The 19,873-nt window shown below is 34.5% G+C and overlaps 1 protein-coding gene across 1 annotated transcript in view; it reads right to left on the bottom strand.

Annotated features, from left to right (window-relative positions):
- LOC130895784 (serine proteinase stubble) overlaps window positions 1-19,596 on the bottom strand; it is a 35,797-nt gene extending 16,201 nt beyond the window's left edge. Inside the window, exon 1 of the mRNA XM_057803333.1 lies at window positions 19,494-19,596. Within this exon, the coding sequence (XP_057659316.1) occupies window positions 19,494-19,596 (103 nt within the window). The remainder of the gene's footprint in view (window positions 1-19,493) is intronic.
- Between the last annotated feature and the right edge of the window lie 277 nt (window positions 19,597-19,873).

Below are 19,873 nucleotides of genomic sequence, written 5' to 3'. Positions count from 1 at the left end.
TTGCCATGACTGCAATTCATGAGATAGACTTAATGTTGGTTGACCTATCGTATTTACCAGATATAGTCCCTAGCGACTTTTTCTTGTGTAAACAATAAATGACTGGTAGATGCAGAAAAATATATTTTTCTTTCCTTTTTATAAATTTACTCAAAGTATGATATTTTCCTCATTTTTATATTCGTTTTTTATAAATTCTCGTCTTTTTCTCTTTCAAACGATACTAAAAATATAAATTTCAGTTTAATCTCTGTACTATGATGAATAAATAAATAAAAAAAAATGAATGAAGCTTGTCTCGACTGTATGTTCGCCGTTCTTTAATTAGCCGTTTTATACCCTGAAGAATTCTCTCGATCGTGGCCTTGCTTTATAATTCACCGACTATCAAAAGAAACTGTAAATTAAATCCTAAAAAAAAAACTTTTATTTCCAATAACTCTTTGATTCCCAGTTCACAAGAAGAATCATTTTTTTTTGACGAAGTTTTTTGTGTAAGTCTAGATTGGAATGAATAAAATTGATGAAAATGCGACTTTTTATCAAGAATCATATGAATTATAGTAATTAAAATGTCGCTATTGAATGTTTTACTCCTAATTTTTAGTCGGACGGGTCCAGATAAGGAGCATATGGTGGATATTCAATCTCTGAAAAGTCACATTTGTGTCTTGTAGCCTTTGATAGCACAGCAGTGAGCAAATTCACACATCTGCCGATCTTGCCGCTTCTTTTTGCAATAACTTTTTGACGGATGAAGTCAGATTAATATGCCGTCACTTTAATCGAAGAATATCAACGCAGTCCCAAAATATTGCTGTCATCAGTTTTTTAGGGGCTTTCCGTGACCTCAGATATTTTTGAAATGGGTTCTCCTTTCCTATGCCACTCCATGGAATCTCTTTTGGATCATAGTGAAAGACCATCACCCGCTCAATTGATTGGCCGTCTTGGTGAAGCTTTAAAAATCGCTCACAACATTTTTCTCGATACTGCTTTTGCGCTAAAGCACTAATTTGCGGTCTGAGCTACATTTGGAATTCTTCCACTTCAATGTTTTCTGGATTAATCGCAGGACAATAGAGTCCGGACCGGTTGAGACCGTCGCCGTTCAAAGGTCATTCCTTATCGCGTGTTGGTTGACGTGAAAACGAGTGGTTTACGTGGCGGGGGGTTATATAAGAATCGTGGGGTTTCTGTTTTTTAAGAAAACGGGCGTTGTAAAGACAGCGGGCTATAAAATATTAGAAATGTCGTGGAACCAGGAATCTGGTTTGGATCATAGTGAAAAACCATCAAACCATCACAATTGATCGGTCCTCTTGGTGAAGCTTTAAAAATCGCTCACAACATTTTTCTCGAAACTGCTTTTGCGCTAAAGCGCTAATTGGCGGTCTGAGCTACATTTGGAACTGTTCTCTGGATTAGTTGCAGGACTCAAAGATCATTCCTTTTCGCGTGTTGGTTGGCGGGAAAAATCTTATCGCGTCACAGCAATGGGTTGGTGGGAAAACGACGGATTTACGTGGTAGGAGGTTATAGAAGAATTGTGGGGCTTCTGGTTTATAAGAAAATGGGCGTTGTAAAGACGGCGGGCTACAGACGAATAGAAAGGACCCGCACGTGGGTCATTTTCTAATGATTAGGGTCCGACCAATTTTTAATTGATGGAAATGATGAGCCTCCATTCTGTTTTTGATTTGTGTTGGTGTTAATCTATCTTTAGTTAAAAAGTAGTATGTTAAAACTTTGTTGAAACTTGTCACTGATGCGTGCATAAAGATTTTTGCGAACTAATGAACCGAAAACTTATCTAACTACTTAAATAACGTCGAGTTTCATTCTTCTTTTGTCATTTTCTAGTTGTTACTAATTTTCACGATTCACGTCTTGCCGTAGACAAATAGGAAGGAAAAAAAGCCGAAGAAGAAAGATTGAAAAGAAAATCTAATGAAGAAATAGAGACCAAGAAACAAGAGAACATTAAAAGTCAAAAAGAAGACCGGAGAGGGGATGATATGACTTATTTGTGGAACTATGAACAGAATAGATTATAGAAATACAGCGTAGACAGTTAGAAACAATTTTGATTCTTAATAGCAAACTTCTTTCTTCTTACCACATCAGATTCATAGAATTTTCCACTCCTTTTGTTAGAATTTAGTTGATCACTTCTAAGGTAGTACAAGTATATTGAGAAGCTTTCAATTATGTCAAGTGTGGATCCCTAGACATTCTGGTGTCCAGAGGTATAAAAGTGAAGATGATTTAGCAAAAAGTGCTTTTACTAGAACCCTAGAACCCGATAGATCTCTTCAATAACCCAACCCTATACTTTCATAAAAAATTTCGTGGATAGAATATATTGTTAAAGTTTACTCAACGCACAAAAATCTTCTTCAGGGGGCTGTCCAAGGTATTGGAAGACATCCACTTAACACTCTAAAAAGAAGAAACCTTCTCTCCTCGTGTTTTTCAGCTGCACTTTTCAGATGTGCCAAAAAGGACATCCTGGGTAATAGAGCTCCGTGATCTCAACTTCAAATTACGAAATTACCCTTATAGGTCACAGACAGAGTGTTTGAATTACTGAACGCCCGAGCTAATTATATCCAATCTCAATATTTTAAAGACCACTATAGCCGTGAGAGTAATAAAACGATTAAGCATTCGTAATTTACAGGCGTATTACTTCTTTTAGAAGACAGTTTAAATATTTTTTATCTCGAGTATTTTGGTGTCAAATAACATTTGTAAAATATAATCGATATATGCAAGGATGGATTCAGAAGTACATGGCCTGACCTAGAAATGTCGGTAGTTTCATGAAAAATACCAGAATATGTTTCAAGTTTGAAAACGCCGCTTTGTTTAGTATTTGTTTAGCAGCTATCAAATGTGAACATTTTCTGTTAAGTGCCGTGGGCTGGGGGGCTCCAAGAGAAATTAGTATCGTCTAAAAATTAAAGCATGACACACGTGCTGAGTAATCCTCATTTCAAGAATTATCTGAGAGATTGGGCTTAGCAGAATTGAATATTTCACTTATTTCTTAAATACCTCGTCATTATAAGCTTTGAATCTAAAGAAATGAATCTAGAGCTGCAATTCAATCGACTACGAGTTCTGGCTATTAAATAACGAGACTGTTCACGAAAAAGGGTTCAATATACTCCTCTCCCCTGGCCACACACCTCTCCATACGTTTTCTTCATTGATTGAAGCAGTACTAGAAGTCTTCTTATGTGGGGGCATATGGGAGCTCTTTTATTTTTTGCTTTAACACTTCCATCGACTCGAATTGAGGCTCTTTCGAAGCAGATCTTTTCCTAATATTTCTAACCTTTCAAGGAAATGTGAGCAGACCCGTTGACGCAAGAACTTTTGGTAAGGAGTTACATTTTTTGGCACTAACTTCGCACAGACTTTTGTCTTGTGTAATTGCTCGTGAAAAATTTTTTATCGGCGTTTACAGCCTCGGCAATCATCCGAATGCTCATTCGATGATCTGCACGCACAATTTGTTTGATTTTTTTCCGGAGTTGAAACAGTCACAGGGCGACCTGGGCGCTGGACATCTTCAGTGATCTTTCGGCCATCACTAAAGCGCTTACACAACTCAAAAATAAGCGCGTGAGATAGAAAATTGTCTCCGTAGGCCTTTTGCAACAATTTATAGCACACAGTCGGATTTTTTTCAATTTGTTTTTCGTCACATGATTTTCGGCACGAGAAAAAACAAACCACTACTGCACAAATACTATAATGGTGACGGAAACGTGTTTTGAGACATGCATAGAGAAAATATCCAGTTACCCAGCGCCCCACTCGTCTAGGGCGCCCTCTAGGCGCGCAGTCTCGTTATTTAATAACCAGACCTCGTATACCGGATATATTGTCTGTATAAACAGTTTATCGTACATTCAATTTATCGTATTTTCTTGTAGAAATTGTTTATACATTTATTTTGCTCGTAGAGCGAGAGGTAAATACGCTGTTTTTATGTTCATTTCCCTATGGCAGTAGAATTATATTGAATTGAAAAAGATAATGACGTGATACGTATCGCATGACTAAATTAAAGTGTGTAAACCTGTAGGCATGTAATGGTTAAGCGAATAAAATGTAAAAGACCCACAAAGAATGCAAAGACTTGATATTTCAGTTTTATCTTCGCGTACACGTCTACCAAGTCTTTGTGCCAAAAGGATATACGCTCGAACAAACAAAAATTGAAACGGTTCTCGACTTTATATCGTAATCAAGATGAAGATAATGAAAATATATGGTGTCGAATAAATAATTTTGTCTATTTGTAATAAGCGAAAAGTGCAGTTCAATTTTTTGTAGTACTATAATTCTTTTTCAGTTTAAGAACGTACTTTAGACACATACTTTGAGCAGTATTGGCTCTTAGGAGGAAGGTCCCAGGTTCAAGTCGCGCTTATTTTAATTTTTTGGTTTTCATACAACAAACTATCTTTCCCCAACAAGCTAACATGCTTTAAATTTGAGAATGTATGAGGTTTCTCGTTAAAAATTTCCGACTGAGTGCTATAAATTGTTGCAATAGGCCTTTGGGAACAGTTCTCTATCTCGTTCGCGTGTTTTTGGGTGGTGTAAGTGCTTTAGTGATCGCCGAAAGATCACTGAAGATGACCAGCGCCAATGTCGCCCTGTGACTGTTTCAACTCCGGAAAAAAATCAACCAAATTGTGCGTGCAGATCGTCGAATGAGCATTCGGATGATTACCGAGGCAGTAAACGCCGATAAAAAAATTTTTCACGAGCAATTACACAAGACAAAAGTCTGTGCGAAGTTAGTGCCAAAAAATCTGACTCCTGTCCAAAAATTCTTGCGTCAACGGGTCTGCTCAGATTTCCTTGAAAGGTTAGAAAGGTTAGGTAAAGATCTGCTTGAAAGGGACCGAATTTGATTCGATGGAAGCGGTAAACCAAAAAACGGCAGAGCTCCTAAAGGCCCTCACCAAAGAAGACTTCCAGCACTGCTTGGATCAATGGAAAAAACCTATGGATAGGTGTGTGCCGAGGTGAGGGGATTAATATGAAGGGGAGCATTCGAATGTAGAATAATTTTCATAATAAGACTTTTTTTGTAACCAGTCTCGTTATTTGATAACCAGACCTCGTAAAAATGATTAATATTTGAAAAAAAAACAAATTAAAATCTCCCTCCCCTCCTCGAAAATAAGAGACTTAAGTGATGTTAACTCAAGCATTATTGCGAACGGCGTAACTACCGCCATCTATCAAAAATGTTTCAAACTTTCTTTTACATAGAAAAATTAAAAACTTTATGTAACAATAATTATCAATGACCAACAAACTTTAAAAAAAAACATTTTCATAGCAAACAATTATTTTGTAGTGATAATTATTTTTAGTCATCGTTGCCATCGATTTGTGAATCGATGGATCCTACAACTCTAGTTAGTATTCTCTATTGATTGTCCCCCCTTTTAAGGATAGTCGATGAATTATATTCCATGCGCATTCCAAAATACTGAAGCCATAAACTTCCCAGCTGACTGTTCTGTCTTTGGACGCTTAGAACCTGGTTCACCGGCTGCAGTCCACTCAAATGATGATCGTTTCCAGAGTGAAATGATGGATCTATGTCTCTGCTCTGAATCAACAACATGTTGTTTTTTATCGACTGTGAGTAAAAACGACACCCACTTTGAAAAAAGTTTTCTAATGGCCTTAGCTATCTCACGCAATTGCAATTTACGATTAGATATAACCAATTTGTGGACTTTTATGATGTTTTCTGGAGTAATCACTCCAATTGGACGACCAGAATTCATCAAACCATAAACAAATGATTCTTTTCGATGGTGTAGACTCCGAAAACACTTTTGTAGCCATCGCTGAGCTTTTACAGTATTTTTTTCATCATAAGCAATGATAAATTAACAAACGAAATTGTTTTAAAAATAATAAAAGTAGTTTCACTTAAATGGCTGTCATATTTTTCTGACTAATCGAAATGTCATAAATTTTTAAAGTCTTTTGAAAGTTGGTACTTCATAACCGTCATATGAATTTGACATTTGCAGCGCCATCTATGTGTCAGTCACACGACTTATTGAATGATGTTATATGTAAATTAAAACAAAACGTTTCTTCTAACATTTTGGCGTCCGGATGAACTTCTAAACATAAATTGATGAATCTAATGAGCAACTTTAGTCATTTAGACCAGAAAATTTCAATCAGTGCTACAATTTTTTATATATTCGATCATAATTTAACTTGAGACGATGTTGTATTGGATGTTGGTTAAAAAAATGAATTTTTTTTCTTACAGTAACCAATGAATTTGTGTTATGCTGAAATTATTTATTCAAATTGAATAATACATTGTTTTGTATTGCTAGAAAGTGACCTTAATTTGGGGTCAACATTGACATACATAACGGTATTTTTCGTTTCTACCTGTTAAACTAAAAAGCGAATTTATGAGATCTTTAATCACATTCCCATTTTTTTAACGTAAATTTTTGAGCTTTATATTAAAATAATGAATAAAAAATCATCAATATAACGATGTCCATGGAAAAAAAATACAAATAATTATCTCCTACAACCCACTAGATTTTGAACATTACACATTAGTACTATCAATATTTTCATAAGTGAAAATAATAACTGGAAATGATTAAAAGCTTGCAAACAACATAGTTGAGGACCTAACATCTATTAAATACATCATGACTGATGATGAAAATGAATATAAATATGAAGTCGAAAATGCCCAAAAATCTAGAAAACGACTCTACAAAAATAAGTCAAAACCGAAAAAACTACCAGATTTGGCTCCCTGTGACTTTTTATTTTTTTCGAAACACGCGAAAAAACCTTGTGGGTGTGTCTACTCTTATTTGCGACTTTTAGGCAATTCACTGGATCCTTAACCACACTTAACATCTATCCAAGGAAACACGCAAGAAGCTGTATACTGGTTGAGTGCGCTCCAAGTGATAAATTCATGCCGTATGGCTTCGTCGTCGCAATAATTTCATAATTATTAGATAATGAGCAACAAGCTGAGGAAAGGAAGTGCATCTATTGCCCAACAAGAAACAACATTGGGGATGTACACTATATCAAAACCGAGAAGGAGTTTTCCAAGAGGAGGCTTGATTCTCCGGAATGCCTAGCTGGCAGCGGAGCAAACGAAGATGCGAAGGCAGGTCCAATATTTGAGACATGAGCTGGAAACCACGCTAAATCGAGGCATAACACTCGATACCTTGGTCGAGGCAACGCTTAGCTTTGAAGACAAATGGAATGCAACGACAACTTCCACCACAAAAGTGCTCCGGGATCTGTGATACGAAAATCGAAGTAGGACGTTCACGAGGTGTCAGACTATGTTCCCTACACTGCAGAGGTACGTAGGAGATTGGTTCGAGCCCAATAGACCACGACGGAGAACAAGAAGGGCCAAACTTGTCATCCTGAAGGAAGTGATAAAACAGAATGAGCAAGTTAGGAGGGATTACAGGCCCACTGGGACATAAGTGAAGGACGTTTTAGTATGAGCTGCACACTACTGCCAGCACTGATTGGCATAGTAGACTGGTAGAGCTTCCTCCTATATCCCAGGAAGAAAAAAATAACTCTATATCCATTTGAATACAACTTCTAGTTCAATTTTTAGTGATTATGTGTCACTATCCCGATGTTGCCAAAAAATTAGATCTAACTACGGAAATTCAAGTACATTTTTTTTGTAGAGCTTCCCGCGAACCCCAGGGGGTGCACTTAGGCCACTTTGGGAATCACTGCATTTACCCATTGACTGATTAACGGCTGCTACACTTTTGCTTTGTATAATAAATTTACATTCTCGAACCTTCGACGCCTGGAAATTCCTAGTTTATCGTAAATAGGTTTCCTTAAAAATTGTTTTTAGAAAAACAGTCACAAAATATTTGGGCGCATCCTTCAATAAGATATCAGAACATAGAAACAACTTTACAAATTTAAAACACAAAAAATAATTAAAATTGACATTTGTTTATACGACAAGGACTTTTGAGGTTATGCTTTGAAATAGTCTTTAATCTAAATAATTTTAAATTTGGGACGCTTTCCACTGTATTAACTGAGATCTTATTATCCTAGTAATGACTTTTGTTTACAAATCTCAACAAACAATAAATTGATTTTAAATGTTGTAGAATGAAAATAAAAACATGACAATCCTTTCTACATATTAATAAGGTCATATTTCCAACCGTTCCGTTACCTTGGCCTAGTGAAAATAAAATTTCATTTAAGCTTGACACGTCCATACATCCTCATGATGTTTGAATTTAAGACGACGTTGCCGAATCTACGTTCATTGAATAACAAGTATTTTATCTGTTTTATTCACTTATCGATAATCGAAAATTATCACGTTACATTCTATCTTCAATGAGTGAAATCGATTTGTGTCGATTTTTACTAAGATCCTACCGCGATTAAGATCGGAAACTTAGATTAATTATTTCATAGTTGAGTCATTGGCAACGTCGCTTTAATTGAATAGCGGATCGAGTCTATGTAGAAACTAGGAAACTTGATTCTTGTTGCGTGGTCAGGATTTTATCTATTGAAGATATTTCAACGCAGATCATAAAAAAATTTTTCTATAGATACGAGGGTTGTTACAAAATATTTATTATTGGATATGGCTTTATTGGTTTTCAAAATATTCTCCATTAGGAATTAATACAATTTGTATATGTTTGAATCAATTTTCGATTGCGATTGACGCATTAATAGCTTCTTCAAGTGTAGAAAAATCCTCGCTTGATCTGAGAGTATAAGAAAAAATCAATGGGTGTCACACCCCTAAAAACTACCCTGTATCGTTTTCACTGCTCATAGCTTGCATTACTTGGTTTATTTTCTTTTGAGGTTAAGTCTTGGTCTAAAGGAGGCAAGCATTATTCGAAATTTGCCAGACGTGGTATAACTGGTTCCAGAATTATGTTGCTTGTAAAGCCAAGTTGCTTCTCCTTAGAAGGTTAGAGCCACATCTAGTTCACGAATTAAGTTATTCGTGCAGTATTTTGTAAATTTTGCGGATATTGATTTTTGGTTGTTTAGTCCGTTGAAAGGTTGTTTTGAGGAGTGATTTGTTGGCTGGTGTTTTGAAATTGAGCTATTGTTGCACCTGACTAGATTGTCCTCATGACGTGTGACCCCGTTTTGCTCAAGAAGTCTGCCGCTAACTTCAATCATATTTTCCTTTTGACTGTCAACCTATGTGGAATTTTATATTTACGGAAGGCGTGATATTTCCGACGGAGAATTTGACAATTAGAGAGGTAGTTACCTTGTTCCTTTTGGTCAGCGACCGTGGTAGCATTAAGATCAATTTCTCCAGAGATTTTTGAAAAGCGGGATTTTACCGGCCTAGAAGAGCCTTCCGCCGATTTCAAAAATTCTGGAATATAAAATTGTTAATTGACTTCTAATAAGAAGTAGATATAAGTTCCCTTCGTTAAAAAGGAAGGGATCTAGTTTTGGATATAGGACCTTTATTGGGGCTTAAAACTAAATTTGGATTTAACGTCAAACTTTGACTCGTGGAACTACCTAGTCCGGGACGATTGACTGAATGAACTTCTTTGGTTCCTGACCGCATTCCACGGATGAGGTCCTGTTTGTATTCTCCTGACAAGTAGGGAGTCTCATGTGTTGTTAAAGGTCAGATCAACTCTTATTAGTTTTTTTTCATTATTTCCTCTAAACCAAAACTCATGACTTTTGCGGGTATTTTTTTAACTTGTTTTTTTATAATTTCAAATATACATTACTGTATTTTATTTTCAACGAGTAGTTTTATTTTTAAAAATACCTCAACCTATTTCTATACTTTTCTCAGTTTAGGTTAAAAAACTGAGTGGCGCCCCATTTGGAACTTGAAAGCTTACCAAATTTCTATACATATTAAACACAGCGAAATCTTGCAACGAACCCTGATAACACACATTAACATGATGAGCTTAGTCGGAGCCCAAAATGTGACCCCTTATCATAAAGGAGACACAGCATGTATAAAAAAATAAAATAAATAAAAAGGCTAAAAAACACACTCCCTTAGGATCGGAATCAATACTTCAAACGCTTATATCTCGTTTAATTTTCAAGCTGCGTGAGTTTAAAAAAAAAATGTTCAGTAAAATAAAAGCTAAATTTTAGTTACAATAAATTTTTTTCGTTGATCCAATAGCTTTTGAGATATTTTGAAAAATAACGTTTTTTTTAAATCGGAAAAAAATTTCACATTAAACAACTTTTTTCAAAATATACGTGTTCTAAGCCATTCAAATTCACGTGTTGTTAGGGCTTGAACAAAGATAATTTTACATGGGCTAGGATTAATTTTAATTTTGCCGCACATGATGTTAATTTTTTTCAAATTCGAGTTATTTAACTTATTTTCGTCATAACTCGCTTAATTTTTATGCTAGACGGTTTTATAAAAGCCCATTAAAGGTCTGAGAAAGTACTTTAAAAATGTTCATCACATTTTTTATAAAAAATTAATCGTTTTTTCGTTATTTGAATTCAAAATAAATTTATGAAAAATAAAAAAATTGGATTTCTGTGACTCAAAAGTTGCTGAATATTATTTAAAAAATTTAATCTAAACTAACTAATTTCTTTGTATTTTTATAAGCTTCAATTTTGATAAGAATAATTTTTTCCAGAAAATTCGTAATTTTCGAGTTTTTCGTGAAAAAATGTTGAAAAACGTGTTTTTTTTTCAAATTTTCAATCGCGAATAACTCATAAATTATTGAGTTGAATAAAAAACTTCATTCCACATTCTCTCCATAAAATTCAATTCTATATCGATTCCCGGTGTTATTTTGAAATTTTAAATACCCCACTACCCCCCCCCCTGAGTGAGGGTGGCATTCACCACTGGGGTAGAGGCATACATTGGCACCAAATCAGGTTTGTTATTTGCATCATTTTTGAGCTTCGGTCAAAATTTCAAACTAATCCATGAAGGTCTTTAAAATTGCGAGGTGATTTTCTTGGTTCACTGTACTATGAGATCGAATTTTTCGTTTTATTTTGTTTACGTACAAAACGAGAATTAACCGTTACGTTCTTGTGGTATCAGTTACTTTATGACATTTTGCATTCTTACATAATTAAATTGTACGAATACGTATACACAGATAAGAAAAAAAACAGTCATATAGAAGAAGAAATAGCCAATAGGCATGGTCGCGAAGAAGAGACCTGTTAAATCTATTTTATTTAACTCGTTAGTGGGTCACTGGAATTCCGTTATGTCGTGAAATCTGTTTTTGGACCAGCGGCGCACAAATCGAGATTCCTCAATTTGATCGTCAATAGTCAAGTGAACATTTATTGTAAATTTCTTTAGAAAATTTGAAAATATATAGAAAATTTCATGTAAACAATGAAATAAACTTACTTCTAATGACGAGCCTTAAGATTAAAGATTAATCGAAATTAGAAATATATTTTTTAAATGTAATAATGAATTATGTAATATTTTTTTAAAACACGTTAAAGATGGGCGAAGTAACCCATCGAGACTGTTAACTTAACCTATACAATTAAAAACGTGCAAAAATGCCAGTCGGCAACTTATTATGCTATAATTAAATAAATCAATTCACCAACTTGCTTTTTAAAAACAATTTATTTAGCAAACTGAGAATTTAATAATTTAAAGTTACTATTAGTTACACTAATTTGACGAATATCAAAAATAATAATTAATTGAAGACGCTACTTTAATGGGGTTGAAGTTGAATCTAAAAAACTGACAGAAAGTCTAAACACAGACAAATTTATAGCAACGATAACTTAATGAGGTTAGAGTTCATAAAAATAAATAAGTAATTGATGATGAAGAGGGTTGTTTTGGATTACTTAACTCTATCTAATTACAAAACTATGTAGCCAAAGTATTAAATTTTCATATAGTTAATGCGGGCTTTATAATTCCCCGCAGAACCATAGATAAAAAAAACATTATGTGCAAGGTGCCGATCGTAATATATTGTTGAACAGAGCAAGAACATTACAATGTTTTATATCATTTTGAAGCTCATATTATTTGCTTTAAGATTTTACAAACAAAAATACAATTCCGTGTTCGACAAACAAACAAAATAAACATCGAAAATAGTAAAAAGTTCAAAACGTCAGACAGACTAATCCGACAACACAATTAAATTCAATCCTCCATTTTCAGTTTATTCTGGAAAACCGAATGGAATTTAAATTCAGTTAGAAAGTCAGAGGGTTAAGCTGTTTTCTAATTGGGATGCAGGACGGTTTTCATTTACTCTCATAAATTGTTCAGCATAGAAAGAAATCAATAGTGTTGTACAAGATGTTACAAAAAACTATCCATATTTCGTTAAAAATAAATTAGTGGATAGTGAATAGTGTATGTATATATATGTGTATAGTTCAGGATGTCATATACATTGCCACCAAAAGGATCTCACTAATTTTAGAATGTGATATGAATGTTGCTTGGTAGCCATCCGTGTAACATTTATGAATATTTTGATCGCATTCACTTCTACAGCCCAACTTTGAGGTATATTTTTCTCAAAAGCTTCACTTTCTTGATACTTTATCCTCATTTTAAGTAAGAAACAACCATAAGAGAGTAAACCCTATTACACTCGAGTAGTTCTGGTGGTACCTGCCGTGTGGAAATGCCTGTGGATAACCTAACCTAACCTAATCTAACCTAACCTGACCTAACCTAACCTAAGAAGTGTTGTTTCATCAAAACAATGTACCAGCTCACACATCCGTTATTGCAATGGCCAAAATTGATGAATTATGAATTATTCGGCAGATTTAGCCCCCTTGGATTATTTATTGTTCCCAGACTTGAAAAAATGCCTATTGATATTGATCTTCAGCTTCTGTAGGTTGTAGTATCCTCTGGTAGCTGATTCCATAAGCTTTCACTTCTTCAAAGAAGTGAGTCCCCAAAAATTAAAGTTCTGGGCGTCTTTAGAAAAACTCGGTGCTCATGACATCCCCAATGACTCCTTTTCCGAATATTCTGAATAAGGCATTCCAAAAAGTGCCGTATATCGCATATTAACTGAAATTATGAGCACGAGAAAGCTGTGCGCAAGATGGGTGCAGCGGCATTTGACTAAGAATTGTTGTTTCATCAAGACAATGCCCCAGCTCACATATCCGTCATTGCAATGGCCAAAATTGATGAATTATAGTTTGAATTGCTACCCTATTCGGCAGATTTAGCTTCCTAGGATTATTCACTGTTCCCAGACTTGACAAAATGGCGCGGTCATCAAGGATTTTCCTACAATTTTGAAGAGCTTGACGATTTTTATTATAAAAATGGTATCGATCTTATTTAACATCGCTATAAAAAGTGTATGGATGTGTTCTTGGTTGGGCCAAGTACTTCTGGAATCATTCTAGTGACTTAAAAATCCTATAGCAATTTCATTGATAAGACAAGAATTTAGCGTCTCCTATTTGAAAGAAACGTAATTATTTTCACCCTCAACTATTTAAAAAGGTATAAAAATTGATAAACAGATATTCAGAACTAGCTTTACATTTCTAAATTCATCATATACAAATAATGCTTCATTTATACAAGTTGTTGATCATTTATTTTTGTTCTACAGGTAGTGCGCGAATCAGTACTTCCTTCTGATCACTAGGGTGAGTTTTTAACTATATATTCCTAGTAGTTATAACTTTAGAAAAATGTAATTTCAAATTATTTGGTTCAGTATAAATTTGACTTTTTATCAAAACAGCTGGTCGATTACAACTATGAGAATGACGAATTACGATAATTGATACATGAGAATTCGCGTGAGAATTGTCGTGGTGGAGGATGATTCATCGTCAGCGATTGGTGTCCATGATTTTCCTAACACTTCTGATAAAAAAATGAGGGTATACCATTTAGAATTGATCGTTCTACGTTGCTCTAATTGAGTACATCTTGAAAGACCCATACAGAAAATAGATTTGTCCTAATGGCCTGCCTCAACACCTCAATCAAAAAGAGCACCATCCCATCAACCACAATACAAAAATTATTGAGGAGATTTGTTTCAAAACAATATACATGAAAATTACGAAAATAATTTATTATTAATCAAGTTTAACGTATATTGTTTGTGTCTGTTCTATTTTGGTGCGTTTCATTTCCTTTTTCGTCCTGTGCGTCTATGTCTGTCGGTAAGTCTATGGATTTCAGCCTATCTCTAAATGTTTTGTTATGCTGCTGTCTTTGTTTTATGGTGCATTCGTATATGATGTGATATTCGTCTTCGGGTGTGTTGTTTTGTCTGACATATATTCGTGTTGTTTATAGCATTGTCTTCAATATCTTTTTGTGTTATTAGTTGTATGTTCAATTTATTCTTTAGTTGTAGTTGTATTATTTCTTGAAGTGATCTCTGGTCCATCTGTTTTCTAGTTTTCTCATATTTATCTAGTCCCATTTTCAATGTTATGGTCTCGATGAATTGTGCGTGTTTAGTCTCCTAGTTTTTCGTTTTTATGTATCTTTTTATTGTTTGTATTTAGTCCCTTATATTTCCGTCGACGTATATCTTCATATATGTGGTCTGGTTTTATTTTTTTTAGATAAAGTCGATTGCTTTTCGATTTCGGGTACATACGCCTAGACCTATGATTCGTCGTATGTCACGTCGCAATCGATTTTTTTCATAATTTCTTTGCACCAAAATGACGGTGCATCATCACCAAAAGTCGAAACGAGTTAATCGGCACATTGCTGTTGGATTAATTCACGTCTAAAGCCATAGAACATCATTGTATGAAAATTTTAAACCAAGATGTTCCAAGTATCAATTCAAATAACCCTCGTATGTCCAACTTTATAATGACAATGTCAGGTTTGACATATTCGTATCCGTATTGTCATATCTTGAAACTTAATTACCAACCCTCGTATTAATTCAATTTTAATTGACCAAAACCTTATTTATTTTGTAACATACTGCATTATTGTGATGGGGGATTCAATTTTTTTTTTAGTCTAATGCGCATGACCCATTTCGACTGAAATTAATTATTCCCCAATCATTTTGATTGTTAATCGGTTGTTATCAAAACTTTCATCAGTTCATACGATCTACAACATTTTCCAATGACCCTCGTTGAACGTCTTAAGCCCAATTTGTTAAATTTTGAAATTTAATCGATAGTTTATGGGAAAGGCAAAGACTTTTGAACTATGGGGTAGGTAACAGTATTTTCTACCCATTTTCTTCTTTAGCATAATGTCATTCATTACATTAACAAAATTAGACATAACTACGAGGACGCTTCCAGAAGTATCTGGTCCAGCAAACAAAATACACTTTTCTTTGACCACCGAGGCAATTTTTTCAAGAAAATAATCCTACGGGCTAAATCTGGCGTATATGCGACCGTTTTTGCTCAATTTTTTTCTCTCAAACGTTTAGATAATACTTTCTCTTGATAATTTTCTTTTTTGAATATATTCAATGAAAATGCATCCGAAAAAACCGACGCCATGACCTTTCCTGCAGATGGCACGATCTTTGCTGTCTGCGAATCTGTTTCTCCCTCTTCAGTCAATTTTTTTTCAGTCGACGATCATCCAGTGGATTTTCTTCAACATTTCTAGAGTCGTCACCTCATTCGGTCGACCACTGCGTTGTTGGTCTTCGCAGATCGTTCAGTCTCGTCTAAACTTTGTTGAAACTTTCACTATTGATGGCTATCAAACAAATATTAAACAATGCGGCGTCTTCAAACTTGAAACATATTCTGGTATTGTTCAAGCAACTACCGACATCTCTAGGTCAGGCCAAGTACTTCTGGAACCATCCTCGTCGATGAATTTTATCTATAAACACAATATGGCATTTGGAAAAACGTACGTTTCAATTCACCCCATATCTGTCGAGTGTAAAAAACGAAATTTACAAATTACATCACGAAAAAATATAACAATGATTCATCGTTACCCGCATGTAAATTGCGAGAGAAAAAATTTCACTGCTGACACGGATCTAGCTTGCTATAAACGCCCACGAATGTCGAGGTCCTTCTTTTGTCCTCTTTCTTCGACATTGACGACCGAACGTGACCGCGATTTTACAAAATAACGACCGAACGTTATTTATGGAAAACAACCTGTACCAAGCTCGTTTCGAAATAAGGTGGGTCGCCTCAAATAACATAAATTAATGGGGAAAAAATAGTTTCATCAGATTATTTTTTTGGCATATCAGATTATAAAAGATTGTTTAAAACTTTAACAACTTTAGTCGAGTGAAAGCAATAAAAATAAGGAATAGTTTCGATTAATAGTTGGTTGAAAACCCTTAGAAATCGACTAAGCAGTTAAACATATCAATAAAAACGTAGTTTATTCATTATACCTTACAAGAACTGATCTTTTTGCTCTGCAGGAGTGTCTACCACGTTTAAATCAAGAACAAACAAACAAAAAATCTTTGTGGGGCATATCGGTTAAAAATTCTAGTCAAGTATGTATATGAGAGGGAATTTGACGTATCCAATTGGATCTTTCATTTATGAAAAGGCGTTTAATAAAAAATCTACTAATTTCATTGTTGTTTCTTAAACTACAATAGTTGACTGAAAACTTCAAGACTTAACCAAGAAAAAAGACATTTTTTTCCACGATCATTGATATTTTTCAACATACTCGTTTTCTCTAGAGATGCTTCAACTTTTCTTACCCTTCCAAATCTCGAATCAATTAATGTTGAAGGAAAACATCGATAATACCCTACAAAAACTTTGTTCTGAAGGCGCGAACTTTTTTTTTCATTAGGGGCAGCTTACGGGGCCTTATTATTAATGCTTAGAGACAGATAATTTACTTAGCTAGCTCGCTAAATGAATGAACTATGATAAAAAATTGATGCAGAGCCTTTATTTTGATAGGGCCTTATTGCTAATCCTATCAGTCAGATAATTTGCTTAGTTAGCCCTATAAATGAATGGATTATAATAAATATCACTTTGGACGCTGAGCTTTTCTTGGAAACGCGAATTAAATGCAAAATTTTGTTGTGAATGCTTTTATTTTGATAGGGGCATCTTGTGGCGCCGCTTCACTGTGACTAATTTCAGTCAGATAATTTGCTTAGTTAGCCCGATAAATCAACGCATTATAATAAATATTATGTCGGACCAAGCGCTCAACTTTTTTCTTTTTGTGAAAACTTTTTGAATTTTGTTGTGAATTCCTTTATTTTGATAGGGGCGCCTTGTTGTCCGCTAAAAAGATGGACTATAACAAGTATAAGATGAATGCAATGATGATATTTAGGGTACTCTATTTCCGAGAGTTATAATTTGGAAACTGCTTAGAAATACAACTTGAACATAACCTAGTTTCGATTGTGACAGTCGCAGAAAATAATTCACCGAACGTAAATCACAAAATGGACAATATTCTTTATAAACAATCGATTTGAAGGACGGGTAACGATACAGAAACCGTTACATCGGTAAAGTTGTCGCTGCTAGTCACGTCTACATTTTTGTCGATTGAAATTTGATCATACATTTATCCGATTTGTGAATGTTTCAACATTGTTTTGTAAATAATTGAGCGTTCACACGATTATAAGAATGGAATAGCGGAAATAATAAAAAAAAAACAAGAAAATAATACATAGTGGGAACAGAAAGATTCTCGCTATTTGAAAAAAACTAAGGAAATTATTATTATTTATGCCGTTATTTCAGTTAATTTGAAGTAGTACTGTGAGAATTATTTGTATCAAACCAGGAAACTCATCGACAGAAACGAAACGAACGATTCTAATTACAAAAAATAAAAAAATTTACAATCTTCAAAGTTAAAACTTCATTTTGTCACGGATATTAGTTGAGATAACTAGAAAAATAATTCCGCAGGTGGCGCTAAAGTCTAGGATACTCAACAAGTAGTTAAAAACATTGTTGAAAACAGTATGAAAACTTTGCGGCATTGCACGTTTTTATTTAACTAACAGATCAACATAATTTACATATATAGATGTGAATTCGTGTTTAAAACATCCTATGACATGTCTAATAGCTACTCTTTCCTAGATCTTCCTGTTATCCTGTGAGATATACAGATTTGGGATCTTAGGGTACACACTGCGAACCAAAGGATTCATCGTATCCCTTTTTTTGCTATGATACTGAAGAACCCAGTGTCTAAAGCTGATCTATCAAACCCACTTTCACAATATATTCTATATTCTAGAATATTCTATATTCTATAATCGTTTGAAACGTACATTTTGAAAAGTTTTGAGAAGATGCCACATCCTTGTCTCAGGCCTTTGTTGTCTGTGGCTTTTACTTTATAGAACATCTTGCCTGTACAGGACCTTCTATCACGATGATGGTCCTAGTGGTATCTGGCCAGATCTAGATCCTACTTTGGGTAAGATTGTTCCTTTGTTATCAACAGTAAAAAATTGCTTAGCAAAGTTTAGACGAGACTGTATGATCTGCGAAGACCAGCAACCCAGTGGTCGACCAAATGAGGTGACGATTCCATAATTGCTGAAGAAAATTCACTGGACAATCGTCGACTGGAAGTGCGCGAGCTAGCAGACATAATAAGTATGTCAAAACGTGCAGTACATCGCATGTAAACTGAAAATTTGGACTTGAGAACGCTGGACACAAGATGGGTGACGCTTTGGCTCAGAATGGAACCCAAAACAGCGTCGTGAAGATGTTTTCATCGAATGTTTGGTATTTTTGTACCATTTCATAACCTTTGATGAAACGTGGGCCCTTCCCGATCAAAACAATGAACTGAAAAGGGAGAACCGAGTCCAAAGATGACGAAGAACCTTCCATCTGTAAGCAAGTCGGTTTTTTTGGGATGCGCTTGGAATAATTTTCATTGACTATGTTAAAAAAGGAAAAACGGCCGCTAAAAAATTATAAATATCTACTGGCAGTTCTTCCGACCGCCGATTTTTTCAATTTTTTTTTTCACTTGCACAGATAAGACGTCTAGATCATCAAGCATTTCAAATCAATTAACTTGTGCCCTCCTTAAGTTATACTTAAACATGAATCGTGTCCCGTGCATTTTCGATGTTTTTATAAGTTTTTTTTCCATATTTCGATTTCTAATTGAGGTAATTTGTTTATTTTGGTCTAATATAACTCAGTAAATCATTTGATGTTGATTTCGAGAAGAATTAAGCGCGGACATCGAATATGATGGCTGATTTTTTGACTAAGCTTCGATACTTCTTGCATCCCTTCGATTTAAGAATTAATTAACTTCATGACGAAGTTGTAATTATCTAATATGAAACTTTGTATACACTGCAAACGTTTCGGATGTATCTTTAGTGTAAATTATCATCGGATTACTTTTTACATCGTTTGAATAATTTACATTTTTTACTTACCCACTGTATTCGTTATGAAAGCTGGTTGCATATTGTATACGGGTGTTGTAGTACATACTTCTAATAAAAACGAAATTAAAGTTACTAAAGCAGTTGGCAACATCTGTAAAAAAAAAGAAAAAAATATTTAATAAAAGTACAAAGTTCTATAAAGATTTTTCGCGCAATACCTTGCATGGAAGACATTGAGAAAGATATCTGTAAGCCGGGCGCCACGATTGCTTGATACTGATCAAAAGCTCGCTCCAATTAAAAAGTTAAATGTAATTCAAGAATTTTTCGGTAGATTTTCGTAATAAATAAAACATTATACACCAAAAACTATAAAAAAGTTGAAAAATTTATGAAGAGCAACTTAACGTGTTGAATTTGAAAAGATT

Source organism: Diorhabda carinulata, chromosome 6, assembly GCF_026250575.1.
Source record: "Diorhabda carinulata isolate Delta chromosome 6, icDioCari1.1, whole genome shotgun sequence".
In the NCBI taxonomy this organism is placed as follows: Eukaryota; Metazoa; Arthropoda; class Insecta; order Coleoptera; family Chrysomelidae; genus Diorhabda; species Diorhabda carinulata.
The sequence above is the reverse complement of the archived record's forward strand: the minus strand, read 5'-3'. Positions and strand labels throughout refer to the sequence as shown.